This window comes from Amblyraja radiata, chromosome 23 (assembly GCF_010909765.2).
Source record: "Amblyraja radiata isolate CabotCenter1 chromosome 23, sAmbRad1.1.pri, whole genome shotgun sequence".
NCBI classification, from domain to species: domain Eukaryota; kingdom Metazoa; phylum Chordata; class Chondrichthyes; order Rajiformes; family Rajidae; genus Amblyraja; species Amblyraja radiata.
In genome coordinates, this window is record NC_045978.1 from 37235259 (window position 1) to 37260173 (window position 24915).

The window sequence follows — 24915 nt, forward strand, 5'->3', positions numbered from 1 at the left end:
CATGTGTTATAATAATTCTGTGCTTTAAAGAAGGTTGAAACTGAGCATGTGTAACTGACACTTACTGCAGTCTACTTTAGTCAGATTCTGTTCTCTGTTTCCAAAGGACAAATAACAATCGTAAAACAATAAAATAAGTGTCGAAAGGGTAATGGGGCATCTGCTTATCTGTAATGGGTGGAATTGGGCTGTGTTTAGTCTGCTGTGTCTTTCGGAGGTGTACAATTTAAATCAGTTATAAGACCATTTGAGCGAAGGAAAAGTGCTAAAGTGCCTGCTACAGTAAACAACACATCAAAGGAAAATTCTGGTTATTAGATGAATCTTTGTTCGTTGAGCAATCTCCTCGATTGTTCCCAATGATTACTGTATTTGGTTTGATTGCCTTTCCCGATCTTTGAGTTGTGTTTTAAAGTTTTTGTTAACACTTCACTCAAGATGACCTGGCTGAAACTGGAAGGCACACTGAGACTACGTGCACCGTATTTATTGACTATGGCACTCTTTACAGAATGCCTGACTTTTCCTGAATTTCCAAAGCCTATAATCACTGATGCAGGGATTATTACCTAACCATGTGTGATTGATGGCCTCCTTTAGCTAACAGAACGGATACCTAGCTGTAATGAGCACATTATATCCTTCACTCTGCAGAAGGGCACGGCATATTCTTTCCTGATGATCGACATTGCAGCCAATACACTCAATTCAATTTCTGTTATAATCTACTGGAAGTTAAAATTGCTCATATTCTGCATTGGACTTATTTTCTGTTAGTCTGAATATATTCACCATCTATCAAGATTAATTCCTTTGATAATAAGCAGCACAAATCATATCAGTTTGAAGCTGATACAAGGAGATGGTCGCTACCCTTTAAAGGCTTGGAGCTGATGTGAATAAATTATTATATTTGAAAGTGTGGTTGTTTGGATACAAGGATACTCTCTATAATGATCAAAGATAGACACAAAATGCTGGAGTAACTCAGCGGGACATGCAGCATTTCTGGATAGAAGGAATGTGTGACGTTTTCTGTCGAGACCCTTCATCAGACTGAGAGTCACGGGAGAGGGAAACGAGAGATATGGATGGGTAGGTGTGGAAACTAGAGATTAAAGAGGACAAAGTTCAAGGAAAATGTGGAATATATCATTGTTAGCTTGGGGAAGTTGACAACGAGGAGTACAATGTAAACTTTAACCAGGAGGACAGTCAGACTGGTCGGAGAACTAGGATGGGGAGGGATGGAGAGAGAGGGAAAGCAAGGGTTACTTGAAGTTAGAAGAGTCAATATTCATACCGCTGGGCTGTAAGCTACCCTAGCGAAATATGAGATCGAGATGAGTCGCAATTCTCTTACATCTCTTTGTGGCTAAGTGTAAAAAATATGACAATTTATTGTTTTTCTTTTCATTTCTCTCGGTCATACGAAGCACTGATTTTGCTTTCCCGTCAATTGTATTGCCAGTTCTCCATCTATACTAATACATGTTAATGAGACTTTCAGTTTTGCATGGAATTATCTTTTGTAAATGCAAAGACAGGATACAGAGGGTTACTGTTTCCTCACAACATGGGGCTTGGTGAATACAAGCAGTGGGTTATTCAAGTCACGATCTGAGAGCATATTGGACCAGTAACCATCGGTTCACACATGACCGATTTGTAAACTGATTATGTATACTCCTAAAATCTAATCTATGCCACTAAAGAGAACATTAACTAGCAAGGAAGATAACAGCTGAAAGATGAGTCTAATCACGTAACCGACCAGCTTCCCACACCTTTGACTTGTCCACAAGAATAAAATTCAATGTTTACTACAATCCTAATATTGCATGACATTTTCCTTTGCACTACAGCCAATATGACTGGGTGCACTTGTATAAAAGCCCAAAGTATATTCGTGCAGCTTCCTTGTGTGAAAACAGAGTGTTTATTTTGTGAAGATGAGTTTGTGTTTCAGGATCCTTCAAATGACAATCTGATAAGTAGCGAAACATAAACACGAAATGTGGGAAATATTAAGTCAATCAAGGGGTGGGGAAACAGAACCGGGCTGTACACTTGTGGAGCAAAAGGTTTTGGAATACAAAGGAAGAGGAGAATGGATCGGAAAGAGTGAACCGATGGAGTGAAAATCATCAGAGGTTAAATTACATGAGGATTGTAATGTGGGGATTAGGCAAGCTTAATTGTACACTTCAAAATTCCAACAAAAAAATGATAATGATCTTATTATAATGTTCCAGGACATTTTGGCTTTCCTTCCAAATGCGGGATATTCCCCCTTTTCTTCCTTCATTTCTGGACTCCAAGCAGTGTCTCATGAATCTATTGCTTCACCTCATTCTTCGTTCTGTCCAATGTCCAATCTTGCTAGGCCACCTGCGCCAAACAATCTGTTACATTGGGTGACCACAGAAGAAAGGAAATCTCAGAATAGCCATATTCTACTAATTGGTTAGGCTCAAAGTAAGAAACATTGCAAATCACGTAAAGACAAATATTGAAAGTTTTATTTTATTTTCTATGACCCCATTTTAAAATACTGAGCATAGCACCAGAAATATTTACCTTTCACTATATCCTCTTCACCACTTAACTGGGAGGAGTGTAAAAAAAGTACCAATTCTGTCATATTTTACAGCAAAAGAAAGCTGACACTGATACTTGCGTTTCAGATACTAGACCTTATGACAGTGTCCTCCAGTATAAAAAGTCATGCTTCATGAACTCGAACGTGGCCTGGGGCCTAAGTTGTCAGAAATAATCAGTTTATTTCTTCCTCTTAACATCTGACATTTATTTCGAAGGATGGTAGTTCTGTCTGCAGGGCATCCTAACTGAGGAAAGTCTGGCTCCGTTCAACACCATTCTGATTTCTTTTGACAAGAGGATTGAGTGGAAATGTTACTTAGTTAAATAATCCTACGGTAGGCAACATCATGAGATTGTGATGGCAAGCTTTGGATTTGCAGAGGTCCTAGCAGGAGAGCATTGAGTGTGGATGATTGCCTTGTCAAGAATTGATGGGGTTGGCAATACAGAAGAAATCATTGGGACAGAAACCTTCAAGTCACATTATAGTTGAGGATGAGCTATTCCAGAAACATGGGAAGAATAGAAGAGAGATCGAGCTTGTTTCTGCCTCGTCTTTCCGTTCCTCTGTTGGTGTCCTGGGAGTAGAGATGATTGCCCCAGGTAAAATATTCCTCCACAAATGGAACAAAGCAACAGAATGTATATCTGGGAATCCATGGAGTTCAGAAATGTCATTTATCCTGCCACAACAGTTAATCAGGAGCTGAAATGCCAGTGATATGAAGCCCGCTGCAGGTGTGGCTGTGACAAGAATAACAATCAAAATAACTTGTACAAATCCAAAAGTCATCCACTATTTTGGAGTTCGGCATTCGGCAATAAAAAAGAAAGACCATAGGATTGCTGTTTTCACTAAGATTAACTGGAGGAATTGCAGGGTACAATATTCAAATCTTTAGTAACAACCCCCACATCCCAGGTAATAAAAGCTAAATTTATTCGGCAATAAAAAAGAATGACCTCTTCACATCTTTTAGATTCAGCCCGACTAAACCGTGGCATAATCCTGGTCGAAAAAAATTCCAGGAGCCTAACTAATAGAGGGAATTTGGTTCATTTCGACAGGATGAGGAATAACAGTCTTATAAACCAAGGGGTGTCAGGGGTTATGGGGAGAAGGCATGAGAAAGGGGTTAGGAGGGAGAGATGGATCAGCCATGATCGAATAGACTAAGATGGGCCGAATGGCCTAATTCTGCTCCTACAACGTATGACCTTACGAAACCAGTAGAGAGAATTGTTTATATTGAGACATTGCATGTGCAGTGCAGATTAAGAAGAAATGCAGAGATCCTTTCCAAGCTCAAACTGAACAGAATTCTGCATCTCAATTTGTACGTATCAGGACAGGTTTGATAACCTGGCGACCAGGAGACGTTACCACGGAGGTGATTTCTTATTCGGATATATCCTCAGTTATTCATTTCTTCCAGTTCGGAGGCAATGAAGCAAGCTAACTTTCCTCCCCATACTGGCATTGACGAATACTTTTCTAATCAATTACAGTTTGGCTAGAATTGCTTCCACTGCACACCATGGTGCAAGCAATTTCAAGAAGTCCCAGACTGCTACATTTTGGTCAGCATTTGCAATCCTGTTGAACAATTGATATGAACCAGGATTGATGCAGATGGTTTATTGTGCAGTGTTTTGCAGCTATGCAGGTGTCCACTTATGCTTTTCAAAGAGAGACAAATCACCGACATATAAGCCCTGTTGTTTAGCAATTTTACTTTAGATCAGCAAGTGAAATAAATAAAATTGCCAAAACTCGAGACACTCCATTCTTCATTACCATTTTAAACTGTAAACAACCAGTATCATTTTGTGCCAGGATGTGTGTCGGTCCTGTTGCAAAAATTTGCACGGTCTCACAGTACTAACTCAATACATTCACTCTGGCTGCTAACCTTGCTAATGTTACAAAAGAAGGGGATTGGTCATGATATGGACTGGGAATGTTGCCAACACATTGTGGGAGAAACCACCATGTCATTGGCAAAACCTTACCGCAGCAACTGAAAGGGCTGTCTGATTACCAGGTTTGGAAGGTTAGTTGGAGAAGGTGATGTTGATAAACAGGAAAGCTATTTATTTGACTTTCCTGACTGATCCAGTGCCAGCTTTCAGGATTTAAGCTGCGCTGCATTATTGGGAATGATTGTACTGTTTCAGCAGGAGAGCAAAAAGAAACTGGGTGTTAGGCCGTCAGCTGCTATGAGCCATCATCTGCCTGATTTCCTGAGTAAAGTCCAGCGATCTGCCTGAACCGAGGTCCCCAGTCACTGAGGTAGTTATAGTCCTGGTCTGAGTCAGTGGAGAGAGAGTTGATGGAACTGAGAGACTGGGCCGCCGAGCAGGTGCCTTCATACGCATATGTTTGGAAAGAGTCATATGGAGGGACGGACAAATCGGCGTCCGCCTCCTCGAGCTTTTTACAGACAAAACTCCTGAAAATGGAGAAATCTGCGTCTGGATTCTGGAGCCATTGGGGCAGCAAATGAAGTTCTGGGGTCACGCTTTCTCCTTCTGCTTTGACCTCCGTGACGTCATAGAGGCTTCGCAATGTTGTCATGTCGTAGGCCTCGGTGTCCTCCTCCCCTCCTCCTTCATCGTTGTACTTAATGACGTTATCCCGCATGTCTTCCTCGTCCTCGGAGATCATGTGCCCCTTCCTGTGTCGCTTCAGGGTCAGGATAAGGAGGACAAATACTAAAGGAGAAAGGGGAGACACAACGTCAGTCGCTCATTTCCAAAAGAACGAAGCTGAGTTCGGCCACACTCGCTCAATGACCAATCGAATTGTTTCATCTATAATACTTCCAAAGAGTTGTTTGTTTTTAGATTCTGATTTTTAGATTTAGATTTTAGATTGAGTACAGAGTTTTGCCACATTTTCACAGGAACACAACAGATGAATCAAGTAATCCCAACCCAATATAGCCACATTACCGGAGATCCTTTTTCCCTGTGGCTATTAAACTGTACAACTCTTCCCCCTTCTGTAGACTGACTCCCCTCCCACCTCCCCCACCCCACCCCCATTCCCCATCTTTGCAAATCCATCACCCTGGACTTTTCCACTAAAAAATAATTTAATTTCATGTTTTACAATATTAAACATGTGTTGTGCAATAACTGGTCACTTTCATTTCATTATTATTATAATATACATGACACTTTCTTGTGCCTTGTAACTATCTTTTGAGTGGTGGAAGACCAATTTTTCCCACTGGGATAAATAAAATTGTTTTATCATCGTAATCACAACTAAAGCAAACTAAAAGTAAGGCAACATTCAGAAAAAAACAGCTGTCACTTCAGACCTTAAAAGTTCACTTCTTCTACTAACATCTCTTACCCCTTTGTTGTCATAAAACCTCTTGACACAATTTTTGTGTTTCAGTTCATAGTAATTTAGTTGGCAAAGCTTAGGTTTCCGAATGTTTAAGAAGGAACTGCAAATGCTGGAAAATTGAAGGTAGACAAAAATGCTGGAGAAACCCAGCAGGTGCAGCGGCATCTATGGAGCGAAGGAAATAGGCAACGTTTTGGGCCGAAACCCAAAGGGTTTCGCCCTGAAATGTTGCCTATTTCCTTTGCTCCATAGATGCTGCTGCACCCGCTGAGTTTCTCCAGCATTTTTGTCCACCTTAGGTTTCCGAATCACTGATAAAGATGTCAGGAAGCCTGGAAAATTGTCAGCTTCAGAGTCGCTCCATAGAAAAAAGAATTTAAAAAAAACTCAGACTGAACTACATCAGTGATTTACCAAATTTATGGCCATCTTTTGCATCACTCTGCCCAGAGGATTTAGACAGGATTTTTGCTGAAATTCTAAGGGAAATCAGGGCAATCGTAACATTTACGAGTGTCAGGGGTTATGGGGAGAAGGCAGGAGAATGGGGTTAGGAGGAAGAGATAGATCAGCCATGATTGAATGGTGGAGTAGTAGACTTGATGGGTCGGATGGCCTAATTCTGCTCCTATCACTTATGACCTTATGACCTTATTTGGCAATGCAATGTAAAAATCTGAGATAGTGGGTGCGGTTGTCTTGTTCGAAAGGGACACTTGAAAGGTGCACTTGGACCTGGAGTATCTGGTATGGATATGCATGAACTAGTTATAAATATTTATATAACTATCTCATCTGTATATTTTCCATAGACAGGGTCTATTCAAGATATTCTGTTTATCAACCGGTAGACACGTTAACATCAGTTTCTAGTAAGCTTATTTTGTGCTTCAGTTGCACAATTTCTTTGTTTTTTATTAAATTGAACAACTTATGAATTGGCATCTCATTGTGTAATATCATGATCTACGGGGGAAGGTCCTAAATTGTGGAAAGGGTAATTAGGACAGTTTGGTCGGGACTTAGGGAGAACAGATTGGGATTAGATGCTATAGAACAAGCCCACATCTAAGAGTCAATAAAGGCAGGTCTGAATTCAGGACCAACATGTACCCAGAAGAAAAATAGACAAGGTTGTCAAGGTTAGGGAACCTAGAATGTCGCAAATGCAGTCCATTAGGAAATGATAACATTGGTAAGGTTTAGGGAGCTGACATCGGAAAGGGTCTATAGGGAATATAAAGAAAGCAGGGAAGAACATAAATAGGGTCCCAGGAGCACTAAAAAGAGTCATGAAATGTCCTTGGTGAGTAGAATGAAAGTAATTTTATTCACACATTAAAAACCAAAGTGTGAAGAGGTGGAGGATAGGGCCACCCAAGGACTAAGGAGAGAAGTTACTGTATGGCTGGAACCAGAAGAACTAGGCAAGGTTCTAAATGAATACTTCACATCAGTATTTACCAAGGAGTAGGGCATGGAAGATAGTGAGATCAAAGGTTCAAAGGTTCAAAGGTTGATTTATTGTCACATACACCTAGATGTAGTGAAATTCCTTTTGCCAATGCAGCACATAAAAAAGAATACAAACATAACAATAATAAATAGCTTTAACATAAAAACATCCCCCCACAATGGTTCCCATTATGAGGGAAGGCACAAAGTCCAATCCCATCCCCAATGTCCACCCATAGTCGGGCCTATTGAGGCCTCCACAGTTGCCTCTACGGAGGCCCGATGCTCCAGGCCGTCCTCGCCGGGTGATGATGTTCCGGCGTCGGGAGAGTCCTCTCAGCGGCATGGGAACCTTGGAACGGCCGCCTCCCTACTCGAGACCGTGGCTTCCGGAGCCGACAAGGCCGCGCCGAATGGAGCTCAACTGGCGATCTCGTCGCGAGATCCCAGGTCCCGATGTAAAGTTCAGCGCCGCCGCCCGCAGCTCCGCGATGTTTTAAACGCCGGACCCAGCTCACCGGAGTTCCAGCGCGGCGACCCAGGCAAGGCACCGCCCGCCCCGCAATGGCGCTCCAGCGCTGCACCGCCGTCCTCACACCCGCAGCTCCGCCGCCGCCGCCGCCGCCGATGCCGCCGCCGCCGATGCCGGTGCCGAGGCTCCGGGCGGTCCCCTCGCTCCTCGGACCCGCAGCTCCGCAGCCGCCGCCGCCGATGCTCCGGGCGGTCCCCTCAGGAAATACCGCTCCAGGCCCGCTGGTAGGCCGCGAGGACGGGTCGAAAGTGCAGCACGGAGAAAAGCTGCATCTCCGACCAGGTATGGACCCTGAAAATTAGTTTCCCCCTTCCCCCCCCCCTCCCCACACATAAAAAGCTAGAACTCCTTAAAAACAAAACACTAAACTAACTAAAAATAAGAAAAAAGAAATGAAAAACAGACAGCTGCAGGCTAGGCAGCCATACCCCCTACAGGTCGGCGCCAAACAGGGGTAATTGATCAGGGAGGGGTAATTTGATATTCTAGGATATAGAGTCATAGAGTCATAGAGTTACACAGTGTGGAAACAAGCCCTTCAGCCCACTTGCCCACACCATCCAAAATGTCCCAGCTACGCTAGTCCCACCTGCCTGCGCTTGGTCCATATCCCTCCAAACCTGTCCTATTTTGGATATGTGATATCAAGATAGAGGAGGAGTTGGGTCCAGCACTTTGTTTTTTACTGGGTGCTGCACATCACACTTGACTCAAGATGGAGGCCAGGGTAACAATTAAAGTCGCAAGCACTTCTAGGTGGAAGAATGATCTTATCTGCTTACCTATGAGTATAAGAATACAAACGAGCAGAGCAATAAGAGCCGCTGGGCTCAGGACTGTAGATACAACGTAAGCGGTGGCACTGCAAGACTGTATGGCACCATCTCCATCACAACCGCACACTCGAACAGTGAGGGTCCCGGTGCTGCTCAGAGCTGGCGGTCCACTGTCAACCACGAGAATTGGGACAAAGTAGATGTCCTGTTCTTGACGGTTGAATCCATTTTTGTGGGTTAGGATTCCAGCAGTATTTTCTAAAAAAGAAACCCAAAAAAAGATAGAAGGTAAATTTCTCTGTTAGAAGCCAATGTGGAAAATCTATTTGCTGCTTGGTTCTGCTAGTGTGTCCATTACAACTGGACTCCGATAAGGCTGTCAATATCTGCCAACTATACCTGATAAACGTCTACCCAAACCCCGTCAAGATTTATGTTGATCCTCATTCTGAATTTGGCAAAGGCCAGCAACAAATAAAACTAACATTCAATCCCATAAACATATCTTGAGAAGCTGTCAGTGCAGCTGCATCTTAGGCATGAAAAATTGACTAATCTGTCTGTGTATGCAGATGATTGCAGCACAGCAAATGAAATATATCTTTCAGCTCATTGGCGATGATAAATCAAATTAACTTGGCATCTCACACACTGCGCTTCAAGTATTATTTGGAATTAGTGTTATTATCTCCTCACCTCAAATAAAATGGTGCAAAACATTGATAAATATATATTTAGACGTCTTTTCATTGACACCTTCACCCTTTTTGGCAACACTACTGCTTCTTGCCACAAAAGGAGGTAATCACATACCCAGTGTTTCGAGCAGAAGGAGATTGGAACGCCTATCCCCAATGCAATGAGAATCTGCTTGATGCATTTATGCAGAAATTAAATTCATTTACATAAACATTCAAAGATTCTCTAATAATTGATTAATGCAGTACTCCTGTGGCTTTGAGTCAGTTCTTGATACTTTGTGTAGGAAGAAACTGCAAATGCCGATTTAAACTGAAGAAAGACACAAAAAGCTGGAGGAACTCAGCGGGACAGACAACATCTCTGGAGAAAAGGAATAGGTGACGTTTCGGGTTGGGACTGGTTGGGTCAGACAATAGACAATAGGTGCAGGAGTAGGCCATTCGGCCCCTCGAGCCAGGACCGTCATGGCTGATCTTCCACAATCATTGAAGAAGGGTCTCAACCCGAAACGTCACCTATTTCCTCCAGAGATGCTGTCTGACCTGCTGAGTTACTCCAGATTTTTGTGTCTATCTTGATACCTTGTGTTCTATTGACATTAAAACCATAAACACTCAGCAATCTATTTATTATGGCCAGAGACAGTCATCGTTAATCAAGAAGTTTACAGAATGGCATTCCTTCATATATCTATAACATTCGTCATCACGTCATCTACATTTAAGAATCAGTCATTATTGTACAACAAAAATAGTTTGCACGTACAGAGCCTTGTGTAACAGACTTTCAACTTCCAAAAAACATCAGTCGACATTTCTGTTGGGCACTAATGTCATAGAAACATAGAAAATAGGTGCAGGGGGAGGCTATTCGGCCCTGCTAGCCAGCACCACCATTCATTGTGATCATGGCTGATCGTCCCCAATCAATAACCCGTGCCTGCCTTTTCCCCATATTCCTTGATTCCACTAGCCCCTTGAGCTCTATCTAACTCTCTCTTAAATCCATCCAGTGACTTAGCCTCCACTGCCCTCTGTGGCAGGGAATTCCACAAATTCACTACTCTCTGGGTGAAAACGTCTTTTCTCACCTCAGTCTTAAATGGATCCCCTTTATTCTAAAGACTGTGGCGCCTGGTTCTGGACTCGCCCAACATTGTGAACATTTTTCCTGCATCTAGCTTGTCCAGTCCTATAATTTTATATGTTTCTATAAGATGCCCCGTCATCCTTCTAAACTCCAGTGAATACAAGCCTAGTCTTTTCAATCTTTACTCATACGACAGTCCCGCCATCCCAGGGATCAATCTTGTGAACCTACGCTGCACTGCCTCAATCACAAGGATGTCCTTCCTCAAATTAGGAGACCAAAACTGTACACAACTGTACACTGTCAGTGTTTGAATATACAGGACATACAGCATTGGAGCACATAGTCCATAAAGTCTGCAGTGAACATAATGCCAGGTTGATCGAATCTCATCTAATCTCCTCACGTATTGTCTTTCCGCTGGTTCGTTAGCACGCGACAAAATCTTTTCACTGTACCTCGGTACACGTGACAATAAACTAAACTAAAACTCAAACTTTATGTGATTTGTATCCGCCTATTCCCTTCTTATTCTTGTTCCTGCCCAAATGCTTCTTAACTGTTGCTATTATAACTGCTTCCACCACTTCCCCGACTAAGCATTTGGGCACCCATCACTGTGTAAACATATTGAATTGTATCTCATTTATCACTCCCCCACACTCGCCCCTCCCCCCCCTTCAAATGAAACCTATGTTCCCCAGTAATCAACATTTCCACCCTCTGAAAAAAAAGACTCTGACAATATTTTTTATCTCGACCAATCATAATTTTGCAGTAATAAAGAATTCCTCAAATTTTATTTTAGTTCAGTTAAGTTTATCTTAGAGATACAGCACAGAAACAGGCCCTTCGGCCCACTGTCTCCGCACCGACTTAATGGCCGAAGGGACAACGTGCGGCAGGTGACTGGTGGGGCTTGGTGGGGAATGAGAGCGGGCTGTAGTGCACTGGTAGGAAGCGACAAAATGGGAGTGTTCTGTGGTTCGCTGATAGGTAGCGGTGAAACGGGAAGGGGCTGTGGTCTGCTGGTACCCAATGGGGAAAGGGATGGGACAGTAGCTCACTTGTACATAGCAGTGGAACGGAGTGTGCTGTAGTTCACAGGTGATTGGTGAGGAATGGGAAGGGGCTGTAGTTTCCTGGTGCTTGCTTGGGAATGGGAAGGGGCAATAGACATTCGACAATAGACAATAGGTGCAGGAGTAGACCATTCGCCCCTTCGAGCCAGCACCGCCATTCAATGTGATCATGGCAGTATAATATAGATAAATGTGAGGTTATCCACTTTGGCGGCCAAAACAAGGGGGCAGATTATTATCTCAATGGGGTTAGGTTAGGTAAGGGGGAGGTGCAGCGAGACCTGGGCATCCTTGTACACCGGTCACTGAAAGTTGGCGTGCAGGTACAGCAGGCAGTGAAGAAAGGTAATGGAATGTTGGCCTTCATAACAAGAGGGTTTCAGTATAGGAGTAAAGAGGTTCTTCTGCAGTTGTATAGGGCTCTGGTGAGAGCACATCTGGAGTATTGTGTACAGTTTTGGACTCATAATTTTAGGAAGGACATCCTTGTGATTGGGGCAGTGCAGTGTAGGTTCACGAGATTGATCCCTGGGATGGCGGGACTGTCATATGAGGAAAGATTGAAAAGACTAGGCTTGTATTCACTGGAGTTTAGAAGGATGAGGCGGGATCTTATGGAAACATATAAAATTATAAAAGGACTGGCCAAGCTAGATGCAGGAAAAATGTTCCCAATGTTGGGCGAGTCCAGAACCAGGGGCCACAGTCTTAGAATAAAGGGGAGGTAATTTAAGTCTGAGGTGAGAAAAAACATTTTCACCCAGAGTAGTGAATTTATGGAATTCCCTGACACAGAGGGCAGTGGAGGCCAAGTCACTGGATGTATTTAAGAGAGAGTTAGATAGAGGTATAGAGGCTAGTGGAGTCAAGGGATATGGGGAGAAGGCAGACACGGGTTATTGATAGGGGACGATCAGCCATGATCACAATGAATGGCGGTGCTGGCTTGAAGGGCCGAATGGCCTCCTCCTGCACCTATTTTCTATGTTTCTATGCTTCTATGGCTGATCAACCTTCCCATATCCCCTGACTCTGCTGTTTTTAAGAGCCCTATCTAGCTCTCTCTTGAAAGTATCCAGAGAATCGGCCTCCACCACCCACTGAGTCTGAGAATTCCACAGACTCACAACACTCTGTGTGGAAAAGTGTTTCCTCATCTCAGTTCTAAATAGCTTACCCCTTATTCTTAAACAGTGGCCCCTGGTTCGGCACACCCCTAATATCGGGAGCATGTTTCCTGCCTCTAGCATGTCCAAACCCTTAATAATCTTATATATTTCAATAAGATACCCTCTCATCCTTCTAAATTCCAGAGTAATCAAGCCCAGCCACTCCATTCTCTCAGCATATGTCAGTCCCGCCATCCCGGGAATTAACCTTGTAGACCTACGCTGCACTCCCTCAATAGCAAGAATGTCCTTCCTCAAATTAGGGGACCAAAACTGCACACAATACTCCAGGTGTGGTCTCACTAGGGCCCTGTACAACAGCAGAAGGACCTCTTTGCTCCTATATTGGATTCCTCTTGTTATGAAGGCCAAGATGCCATTCGCTTTCTTCACTGCCTGCTGTACCTGCATGCTTACATTCATTGACTGATGAACAAGGACCCCCACATCCTGTTGTACTTCCCCTTTCCCAACTTGACACCATTGAGATAATAATCTGCCTTCCTCTTTTTGCTACCAAAGTGGATAACCTCACATATATCCGCATTAAACTTCATCTGCCATGCATCTGCTCACTCACCCAACCTGTCCAAGTCACCCTGCATTCTCATAGCATCCTCCTCATAGTTCACACTGCCACCCAGCTTTGTGTCATCTGCAAATTTGCTAATGTTACTTTGAATCCCTTCATCTAAATTATTGATGTATATTGTATACTGTGATTCCAGCACCGAGCCTTGCGGTATCCCTCTAGTCACTGCCTGCCATTCTGAAAGGGACCTGTTAATCCCTACTCTTTGTTTCCTGTCTGCCAACCAATTTTCTATCCATGTCAGCACTCTACCCCCAATACCATGTGCCCTAATGTTGCCCACAAATCTCCTATGTAGGACCTTAGCAAATGCTTTCTGAAATCTAGGTACACTACATCCACTGGCTCTCCCTTGTCCATTTTCCTAATTACATCCTCAAAAAATTCCAGAATATTAGTCAAGCATGATTTCCTCTTCATAAATCCATGCTGACTCAGACCGATCCTGTTACTGCTATCCAAATGTGCCGCTATTTCATCTTTTATGATTGACTCCCGCAACTTCCCCACCACCGATGTCAGGCTAACTGGTCTATAATTCCCTGTTTTTTCTCTCCAGCCTTTCTTGAAATGTGGGGCTGTAGTTTCCTGGTGCTCGGTGGGGAATGGGAAGGGGGCTATGGTTTACTGGTGCTTGGTCTCCCATGCTTGGTTGGCCCTGGTGTGGGATCAGTCAGCCTACATCTTTCAACATGGATTTACAGTTGAATGAAAGAAAGTTGCAATAAGGAAGACTATGTGATTTTAATTACTTGTAGTGGTTGTAATCTTTGAGGAATTTCAGAATTTAGGAAATCAATTCTATTTAGTTTAGTTTAATTTAGAGACACAGCATAGTAACAGGCCCTTCGGCCCACCGAGACCTGGCGGACCAGTGATTCCCGCACACTAACTTTACCCTACACACACTGGAGACAATTTACAATTTACAACTGAAGCCAATTAACCTACAAACCTGTACGTCTTTGGAGTGTGGAGGAAACCAGCGCACCAAGAGAAAACCCACTAGGTCACGTGGAGAACGCACAAACTCCGTACTGACAGAACCCGTGGTCAGGATCGAACCTGGGTCTCTGGTGCTGTAAGGCAGCATATCTACTGCTGCACCACCCTGCTGTCAATTTGTTTTTACATGTTTAATAGATTTTACATTTTCTCAAATATCAGATGTATTCTGAACCAGATCTGGAGGCATGATTTTGTGGCAGGTTTTCAATGGTGTTCTGTGAGCAAGTCTTATTCCTGCCCGCCCATGTCACCAGAAGGGATTGAGGCACTACATGTGTTCAGAACAGATGTGTCAGCAGGCTTACCTTGTGGGCACAGACTAAGTAGAACATACACAAGAGAGCAGTTAAATTTTCAGAATCCACATGAGATTAGGGGTGAACAGTCAAAACACATGGGATTATGGGTAACATAATGGCACAGTTGAAACATGGTTAACAGACAGGTAGCACTATGGTCTTTTTCTGGGTGCAGCAAAAATTAGTTCTTGGGCCTTTGATAGTAATATATATATCAATTATATGGAAAAGGGGCAATAAACATAATATTTCAATGTCTAGAGATGTTCATAAGTTCTTAAGTGATAGGAGGAGAATTAGGCCATTCGACCCATCGCCGAAGTCTGCCATTCAATCTTGGCTGATCTATCTCTCCCTCTCAACCCCATTCTCCTGGCTTCTCCCTAAATCCCCTAACACCCATACTAATCAAGAATATATATATCTCTGCCTTAAAAATATCCATTGATGGCCTCCACAGCCTTCTGTGGCAATTACTGTAACTCCACAGATTCACGGTGGGAGGTCACGGTGGCGCAGCGGTAGAGTTGCTGACGTTCAGTGAATGCAGCGCCGGAGACCCGGGTTCGATCCCGACTACGGGTGCTGGCTGTATGGAGTTTGTACATTCTCCCCGTGACCTGCGTGGGTTTTCTCTGAGATCTTCGGTTTCCTCCCACACTCCAAAGACGTACATGTTTGTAGATTAATTGGCTTGGTAAATGTAAAAATTGTCCCTAGTGAGTGTAGGATAGTGTTAATGTGTGGGGATCGCTGGTCGGTGCAGACACGGTGGGCCAAAGAGCCTGGTTCCACACTGTATCTCTAAACTAAACTAAAGTAAATTAAACTAAACTAAACTAAACTAAACTAAACTAAACTAAACGCTACCCTCTGACCAAAGAAATTCCTCCTCATCTCCTTCCTAAAGGAACATCCTTTGATTCTGATGCTATGACCTCTAGTTCTAGACTATCCCACTGGTGGAAACATCCTCTCCACATCCATTATATCCAAACGTACAAGGCAGGTGAAGGATAAAACATATACAATTCTGACAGGCTAAATGCAGGAAAAATGTTCCCCATGTTGGGGGAGTGTGCCACAGAAGGCAGTGGAGGCCAATTCACTGTGTGTTTTCAAGAGCGAGTTAGATATAGCTCTTGGGGCTAAAGGAATCAAGGGATATGGGGAGAAAGCAGGAACAGGGTACTGATTCTGGATGGTACACAAAATTGCTGGGGAAACTCAGCGGGTGCAGCAGAATCTATGGAGCGAAGGAAATAGGCGACGTTTCGGGCCGAAACCCTTCTTCAGACTGGATGATCAGCCATGATCATATTGAATGGTGGTGCTGGATCGAAGGGCCGAATGGCCTATCCCTACACTATTTTCTATGCTTCTATGATATGTTACAAGGCCAGGGTCGAGAAATGGAAGATTGTGAGCTATGAGGAAGATACAATGTCTGCAAGGTGATTTTGTTAATTTGTGTGGGTGGGTAAATGCATGGCAGATGGAGGTTAAAGTGGATAAACATGACGTGATTCTCTTTAAATCTAAAAATAGGAAGGCATTTTATTATCTGAAGATGATAGACTGGGATAGGGCAGACGCAAGGAAAACTGGGTGGAAATATAAGAAAGTGCAGAAGGTAGAATCGGAGACAACAATAAACTACTCGAAGAACTCAACAGGTCAAGCAGCATCTGTGGGCAGTTTATTATCGGAAGATAGACTGGGATAGGGGAGACGCAACGAAAATTGGGTGGAAACACAAGAAAGTGCAGAAGGTAGAATCGGAGAAAACATTAAATTACTGGAGGACTGCAGTAGTCACGCAGCATCTGTGGGGCCAATGAGTCTTGGGTGGTCCTCACTCAGCAGTCGCTGAAGGTAACTATTTCAATGTTGAAAGCAGTTAGGAAGGCAAATGGTGAGCCGGGCTTCACTACAAGAGGGTTTGAGTACTAATAATCAGAGAACCCCTTTTTCAGGCTCTTTCAAGGTACTAGACAGGGCTGTCCCTTAAGGCCTTCACTATTTGATATTGCTTTGGAACCTTTGGCCACCGCTATTAGGGAATCCCCTAATATTTTTGGTATTGTCCGCGGGAATAAGACACATAAGCTATCTCTTTGTGCAGATGATCTGTTATTATTCATTTCTAACCCTGAGAAATCTATTCCGGCAATAGTAGCATTACTTAATCAATTTAGTCGTTTTTCTGGTTATAAATTAAATTTTAGTAAGAGTGAGTTTTTTCCATTAAATAATAGTAAGATTAAACGAGAACTTACCAGTTCGAAGTTTGATCATTATTTTATGAGGAGTACGTTGAGGGAATACGTGAAGAACCCCGCCAGGACGCATGCGTGTCATTCTTCATAGCAGCGGTGTGAAATCACAGATAACTGTAATGACTGAACATAGTAAGATTAGAGAAGAAAATACCAGTTGAGTATATGATCAAGGGTGGGAGCGGAGGGTACGTATTCCCTCAACGTACTCCTCATAAAATAATGATCAAACTTCGAACTGGTAAGTTCTCGTTTAATCTTACTATTTTACTTCGGAGTCACGTGAGTGACTACGTGAAGATTTCAAAGCTCTGTGATTTCATGCCGTGGAAACGAGTCCATGCATCACATCTGCCTTAATTGACTGTGGGAGGAATTGTGTTAACATGTTTAGACATGAATCCAACATTGAAATCCATGATAAATTATTAACAACAATTATAGCCCCTATTTCATGGGGTGAAATTATATTACAGAACTTAAAATTGATTCCGCAAAGTTCCAGGTTTAACTACTGGTTTGTGGTAGAATAGTTGGAACATTTTCCCCTTATCCATCCTGCTGTCTCGAGGATTTGGTCCATTGGTACATCCAATTCCATAACTGCCGATGTAGCTGCAGCCCTGGTGGAATAAGATTTGAATATGTTAGTATCCACCCCAGCTGTTGTTAAAACCTGTTTCAGCCATCTGGAAATAGTTTGAACCGACAGTTTTTTGTGGGTTGTTTGTGGCTGATTAGTAGTGCCATCTCATAGCCTCAGATATTTTTGGTGTTCTCCATATATAACAATAATTGTCTTATTATACAGAGACGATATCTGTAGGGTAAACCCTAAATTCTATTTTGAGGCCTGATGGTCCCGGTCTGTTCTGTTTGACTAATTCGTAATATGAAACGTTATATTCCTGTTGAAGAAGTCATGTAGTCCAGCCTTAACTTATGTACGACTGTACCCTTAATGCCATGACCAAAGCCATCAGCATGACTGTTTTGTGCGTCAGTCTTTGCAGGGACAGAGCTGTTGCTGGAGACCAATTCCTTAGCAACTTAGATAATCATATCCCATTTTAGAGAGTACCTGGTTCTTGGGGGATTGATATTAAAAATTCCCCTCATAAGTTTGGTTACCAGAGGTGAGTCCCAACAGAATGACGCTCTGATCCTCGCCATAGATATGTTGATAGGGCACTTCTGGCGCAGTTAATGGCACTGTAACTGAGCCCCTCATCATAATGGAGGCCTGCCAGAAATTCCAGAACAGACGTTATGTTCATCGAACTGTAGGTGATGTTGTTTCTGTGACAATATATCTCCCATTTCCTGATGTATACCAGATATAGTTTTTTGGTGGACTGTTTGTGGCCCGCTGAGATAATGTTCAATGTTCGGTCCGCCAGTCCCAGTTGCAGTAGAGGTTTCTTTAAACTCTACAAATTGATAGGTCTGTTGTATTTGACATGGATGGGTTCCCCTGTTACGGGATGAACCAATAATCTGGTTGTTTCAGGATGGTGATACATGGTTAAAACCCATATCGAGTATCACAGGGAACCATAGTTAAGTAGGCCAATCGGCACTACCAATTAACAGACGCCGAGTCTTGTTGTATTTTTCGTAATACCCGACTGATGATGCAGAAAAGGAGGGAATGCATAGATAAACAATTGCCCCCTCAATGCAGTGAAAAGCATCTGTCCCTGCTGTCCCAGGGTCTGGTTCCCAAGAAACACAGTTTGGTAACTGGTGATTAAGTCTTATATTATTGAATTTGTGTGACCTGATGTCTGTCACTGAATTTTGGGTTACCTGGTAGGTAAGTAGCTGATATTCAAATATTTCTCTGGATACACCATTACCAAATTGTATTAGTCAGATTGTCACTCTGTAGTCTAACATGCTGGTGATTTATCCCAGAGCAGTATGACTTTAGGCCATCGAACGCACCCCACATTTCCAGGTAGTTTATGCCCAGTGTCTGTGATAATGATGCCTCCTGTGCCTTTCATCTACCTCCACAGATGGAGATGGAATTGGTAGTACCCCAACCAAGCGCACTGGGATCAGTTTGTAGCACCACTAAGTGTTTGCTGATAACGATAGGGTTGGAACAATGCCGAATGTTATCCCTCCACCATTTTAATTCCATAAGCTTTGATTGGTGGCTTATTGGTCTGTCGAAATGACCAGTATTAACTTTGAGTGCTTGTATTTTTGCTCTTTGTAGATTTTTGGTAATACAAAAGTCCAAATTGTGTGGCTGGAAAGGCAGACACTATATGCCAATTATACTTGCTACCAATCTGATAGACGGTTCGCTGATGTCAGTGGGGTTGTTGCAGGCCTCAGTTAAGACTGTAGCCTTGTCCTTTGGTAAAGTTACCGACATGTGAGCTGTCAATAGTGAACCCCAAATAATCCATTATGTTGGTAGGCGTTAGTTTAGATTTAACTGGATGGATGATAACCCCAGTTTTCACCCAATTGTATGGTGGCTGTTACAGCTAGTTTGGTCAACTCCAAAGTTATGCCCACAATTAGTATGATCATATGATTATGTATTTGGTAGAGCTCTATACTGCCAGAGCTGCCCCATCCAGTTGAATTTTTTTTAAATAACGTTTGTAATCAGTCCGTGTAGGCACTGAATAGTAAGCATCTTTTAGGTCGATGCTAGCCATGGAGTAGCCTTTGGAAATCAGTTCTTTAGCAGTTACCAGTTCCTATTTTGTACTGAATATATAGTACAATGTATTCAATTTGGTCAATTCTATGACGATGCGACTGTCACCATCTATTTTGTTTTTGGTAAAGATATAAGACACAAATTCCAGCCAATCATGTTGGGTTTACCCATTACCCCTTTTGCACAATTCAATGGTATATCCCTGGATACTGCTTAGGATATAAGTGTCTGTAGTTGATATACACCATGTATCCAAAAGAGTGTAATCTCCCACCAATATGTGTATTATCCACTCTTCTTATAATTTGTAAGGGACCAGACCCACCTACCACCATTGTTACCAGTGGAAGTTTGCTTCTTCTGTGTGGTCTTCGTGGAGGTTGAGGAGCCAGTGTCTGGGTTTGTTTTTGGGTTGGGGGTTTGCGCATCTTCCACGAAGGCCGGTCTGGGCTATGGTCTGAAAGACCGCTGTCCTGTATGCCCGGCCTTTGAGCTTTCACCAGCTTCTCTTGTTCTGCTGGTGGGTGCATACGTGTGCTGTCTTTGGCTGTAGGAGATCCTTAATGTTGTCGCCTTTATGAGCCCCAGGGTTTTTCTAAGTCCTGCTCTGACATGTTTCCAGATGCTATTTCCACGACTGGAACATTCAGGGATACGCAGTTTCCTGGTCCCAAGTATTTTTGCAGTGGTGTCCATCGTGGTCTGGCTGTATGTATCTGGACACCATGACCAGTAGTTTTGCCTTCCTACACCCCCTGCACACTTGTAATTTTGTTCGTCAAAACCCCTCATCAGGGTCAGCCCAGAATTGACCCCCCAGTACTCCCCTCTGACGAGGGAGATGCACTGTGCAGCCCTATGTAAGGTGCTGCTGTGGGTGTTTTTTATATCCCCACGGTGACTATACTCCATCTCCTGGAGTCTGTCATGTTGGAGCTTTTGCTCCATAAGCCGCTCCAACCGGCTCCAGCGCTCACAGTCGCCGGCCGCTTGCGGCTGCTCAAAGTCGGACACATCAGTCAACGACTCTTTTGGTTTTCTTCTTGCCTTCCCGCCCGGATGCAGTGTTTAATCTGGCCGGTGCGGGGGCGAAATCGGGCACAGCTGTTCCCTTACGGGTGATTCCGCCGGCCGCTGTCTTCCTCCGCCAGCTTTGTCGCAGCTCTGGTCGACTTCTTTGCCTTGTGCATGTTTCCCCCACCTGTAGAACAGTATGGGAACAATAAAAACTGCAGTATCACTTACCTGCAGTTCCAGGCCTAAAATTTGCCGTTATGGGGGAACGTCCTTCCACCTCTCCTCCTACCGTTTTGACTTGTCAAAGCCAACGGCTCCGTTCTGTATAGTCTCCCGCCCAGCCATGGTGTTTAATCTGGCCGGTGCGGGAGCGAAGTCGGGCACAGCTGTTCCCTTACGGGTGATTCCTGTGCCGCCTGACGTTGTTTGCACAGCTCTCCATTTTCCCCCACCTGTGAAACAGTATGGGGAGAATAAAGACCGCAGTTTCACTTACCTGCAGGTCCAGGTTTAAACTGTCGCTACGGGGGAACGTCGTTCCACCCCGCCTCCTGCCGTTTCGACTTGTCAAAGTCGACGGCCCCATTCTGAATAGTCTCCCGCCCGGCCGTGGTGTTCTGGCCGGCACGGGACCAAAAGTCGGCACAGCTGATCCCACTCACGGGGCTTGTGCCTTCAGCTGCTGCTGGCTCCCGCAACTTCGCGGTCCTCCCCAGCCAGCTTCACTCGCAGCACTTGTGGACACTATGTTGTCCAGCTTCCCCCCTGTGTAAAACAGCGCGGGGAACAAAAAACTACCGCAGAGTAAGTCACTTACTTGCAGGTCGCGGTTTCAAACTTACCGCTGCGGGGGAACGCTCCACCCCGCCTGTCGTTTCGCAAGCGTGAAAGCGATATGACAGGCATGCGTCCTGGTGGGGTTCTTCATGTAGTCACTCACGTGACTCCGAAGTAAAATCTAGTTTCGAATTATGGACAGTTTTCACTTAGATTGACTACCGAAAGTTTTACTTATTTAGGCATTAAGATCACCAAGAAGCACAAGGATTTATTTAAAGCTAATTTTATGCCTTTAATTGACCTTATTAAACAACAGTTTACTAAATGGTCACCAATGTCCTTATCCTTAATTGGCCGAATCAATGCTATTAAAATGTACATTTCACTTAAATTTCTGTATTTATTTCAGACGATAACAATTTTTATTGAAAAATCTTTCTTTGATATTATAGATTTAAAAATGTCTTCATATATATGGCGGAATAAAAATTCCAGACTAAGTAAAAAATACTTACAGAAATGAAAAAAAGATGGTGGTTTGGCATTGCCGAACCTTAGATTCTACTATTGGGCAGTCAAAGTTCGTTATCTAACATTTTGGACAAAAGATTTAGAAGATACCCAATGCCCAGGATGGATAAACCTTGAACGTGATTGCTTACAAGTGCTATCATTGGCTTCTATTCTAGGGGCCTCGTTGCCTTTTACAATTACGAGATTGTATAAATATACGACTAACCCAATAATAAGACATACGTTTCGAATATGGTTTCAATTTCGTAAGTTTTTTGGACAAAATTAATTTATTTTATCGAGTCCTATCTTAACCAATTCTCTCTTCCAACCTTCTAGTACTGATCAAGCCTTATTGTTATGGAAGAGGAAGCGATTAGTAGCTTTTTGTGATTTTTTTTTTGGATGGTTGTTTTATGTCTTTGGAACAACTCTCCAATAAAATTAATTTACCTAATTCACACTTTTTTAGATATTTACAAATTAGACATTTTTTGAAGGGTACTACCCTTTTTTCCACTACCACATCAAACCAATATTTTTTTACATTTGAACCCTTATCAGAAAGGATTAATAACGACTATTTATGAGTTGATCTTGAAATTACAAATAGGTATATTTGATAAAATTAAGAATAACTGGGAAAGAGAACTCCAAATTTCCCTATCTATAGAGAAACGGGAGAGGATTCTTCAATTAGTCAATACCTCTTCAATGTGTGATAAACACATTCTGATACAATTCAAGGTGGTTCACAGAGTTCATATGTCAAAAGATAAGTTAGCTCGTTTCTATGGTCATATAAATCCTACCTGTGACAGATGTAACTCTGAAGTGGCCTCACTGACCCATATGTTTTGGTCCTGCCCACTTTTGGAAAAATATTGGAAATACATTTTTGATACTATTTCTGTAGTCTTAGATATAATAGTTACAACCTCATCCTATTACTGCAATTTTTGGGCTACCAATGTTAGATTTTATTCATTTGTTCCGCTCCGCCCATCGGTTGCTTGCTTTTACCGCACTAATCGCCAGAAGATCTATTTTATTTAAATGGAAAGACTCCAACTCTCTGACCACACTCCAGTGGTATTCTGAAACGATATCATGTTTAAATATAGAAAAAATCAGGAGTGACATTGTTGAACCCTTGGTTAAATTTGATAAGACTTGGGGAAAATTTATTCAACACTTTCACACAACATAAATTGCTCCCTCTCTAACCGTTATAAAAACTATTTTACCTCTATATGGTGGGACGGACTTGACGACAAACAGACTTAAATTGGTGAAATTCTCAGTTCAGATTCTGTTTTGCTTGGTTTTTATTTTTATTTTTTTCCTTTCTTTTTTTCTTTAGTTTAGGGGGGTTTTGTTTCTTCCTTTTTCCCTCTTATTTTGTCTTTTTATCTTTGTGGTTTTTTTTCTACATATATAAGTTTTCTTTTAAATATTTAACTATATTTACATAGAGACCGGGAGGTCTATATTCAATGTGTATTTTGACACTGGACTCATATTATGTTATACCTGTTATTAATGTAATCCTGATCCCTATGTATCAATATCATTGTTATGTTTATCATTACTCTTTTTGCTCTGTCTTTTTTGTTTTGTTTTTGTTTTTTGCAAAAAAACTAATAAAAAGATTTTAAAAGAAAGAAAGAATCAGGGGAATCTCGGGAGAACTCTTGAATTAGCTAGTACAGTGGGACAGCCCCTTAAGGTGATTGCAGCCTCTCCAGTCTCTTCACTCCACATCGCCACAGTCCCTGGTCTTTCTCCTCTGTATTCTCTGAGTTCTTGAGTCCCTTTCTCACCAGATCATAGCGAGCAACATTCGATATTATAACGAGCCCTGCCCTATCAACTACAACGTCACCTTATTCTGCTGGCTCCTTGTAGTCTTCTGGCACTGTAACACATTTACAAGTTTTACCATATTAATCCTCAAAAATAGACCGTTAATGCGCATTACTGGGTGCCAAAAGACCATTGAGGATCATGATCTACATTTATAACATTCTTTTACTATCCCTCATTTCCCATCTAGAATGGTTCTAAATGACTACACATGGGTTTAACATGGCAACATTGCAATTAATGCTTTTACTCCCTTCGCCATTTTTTAATTAGAGTGAAAAATAATGAAAATTAGAATGTATCATTAATATGCAATTTAGCTTTTAAGATATTACAATCTACAAGACACTAAATTAATTTCTCTGTGTATGGAACTAACATTTTTTTCCATGGTTGATTTTGCTTCCCAGTTTTTAAAATCCCTTCTCCAAAAAACAAGATTTACATCCACATAAAATATCTCAAGACCACAGGATTACGCCAGCCTTGGAGGGTATGTTTCTCCAGACTTTTGTTACATTGTTCATTCTAAATGTCAAATCTGTTTGTGAGCGACTTCATAAGTTCATGGGTTCAAGTAATAGGAGCAGAATTAGGCCTTTCGGCCCATCGTCTACTCCGCCATTCAATTATGGCTGATCTATCTTCCCCTGTCAACTCCATTCTCCTGCCTTGTCCCCATAACCCTTGGCACCCACACTAATCAAGAATCTGGCAATCTCCATCTTAAAAATATCCATTGACGGCCTCAACAGCCCTCTCAGGCAATGACTTCCACAGTTTCACCGCATCTAACTAAAGAAATTCCACCTCACCTCCTTCCGAAAGGTATGTCCTTTTATTGTGAGGCTATGGCCTCTGGTCCAAGACACCCACTCATGGAAACATCCTCTCAACATCTACTCTATCCAGGCCTTTCAGTATTCAGTAAGTTTCAATGAGGTCCCTTCTCCTCCTTCTAAACCCCTACAAGTGCAGGCCCAGTGCTGTCAAACGCTCACCATTTGTTAACCCAATTATTCCCGGGATCATTCTCGTAAACCACCTCTGGACCTTCTCCAATGTCAGCTCATCCCTCCTCAGATATGAGGCCCAAAACTGCTCA

The 24915-nt window shown here is 42.7% G+C and overlaps 1 protein-coding gene across 1 annotated transcript in view; it reads right to left on the reverse strand.

The window, feature by feature from the left end:
* Nucleotides 1–2573: 2573 nt before the first annotated feature.
* Nucleotides 2574–24915, reverse strand: part of LOC116986490 (cadherin-22-like) — a 523346-nt gene continuing 501004 nt past the window's right edge. The window contains exons 8-9 of the mRNA XM_033042073.1: nucleotides 8735–8986; nucleotides 2574–5319 (exon numbers count right to left, since the gene is read on the reverse strand). Coding sequence (XP_032897964.1) covers nucleotides 4823–5319; nucleotides 8735–8986 — 749 coding nt within the window. The 3' untranslated portion in view covers nucleotides 2574–4822. The remainder of the gene's footprint in view (nucleotides 5320–8734; nucleotides 8987–24915) is intronic.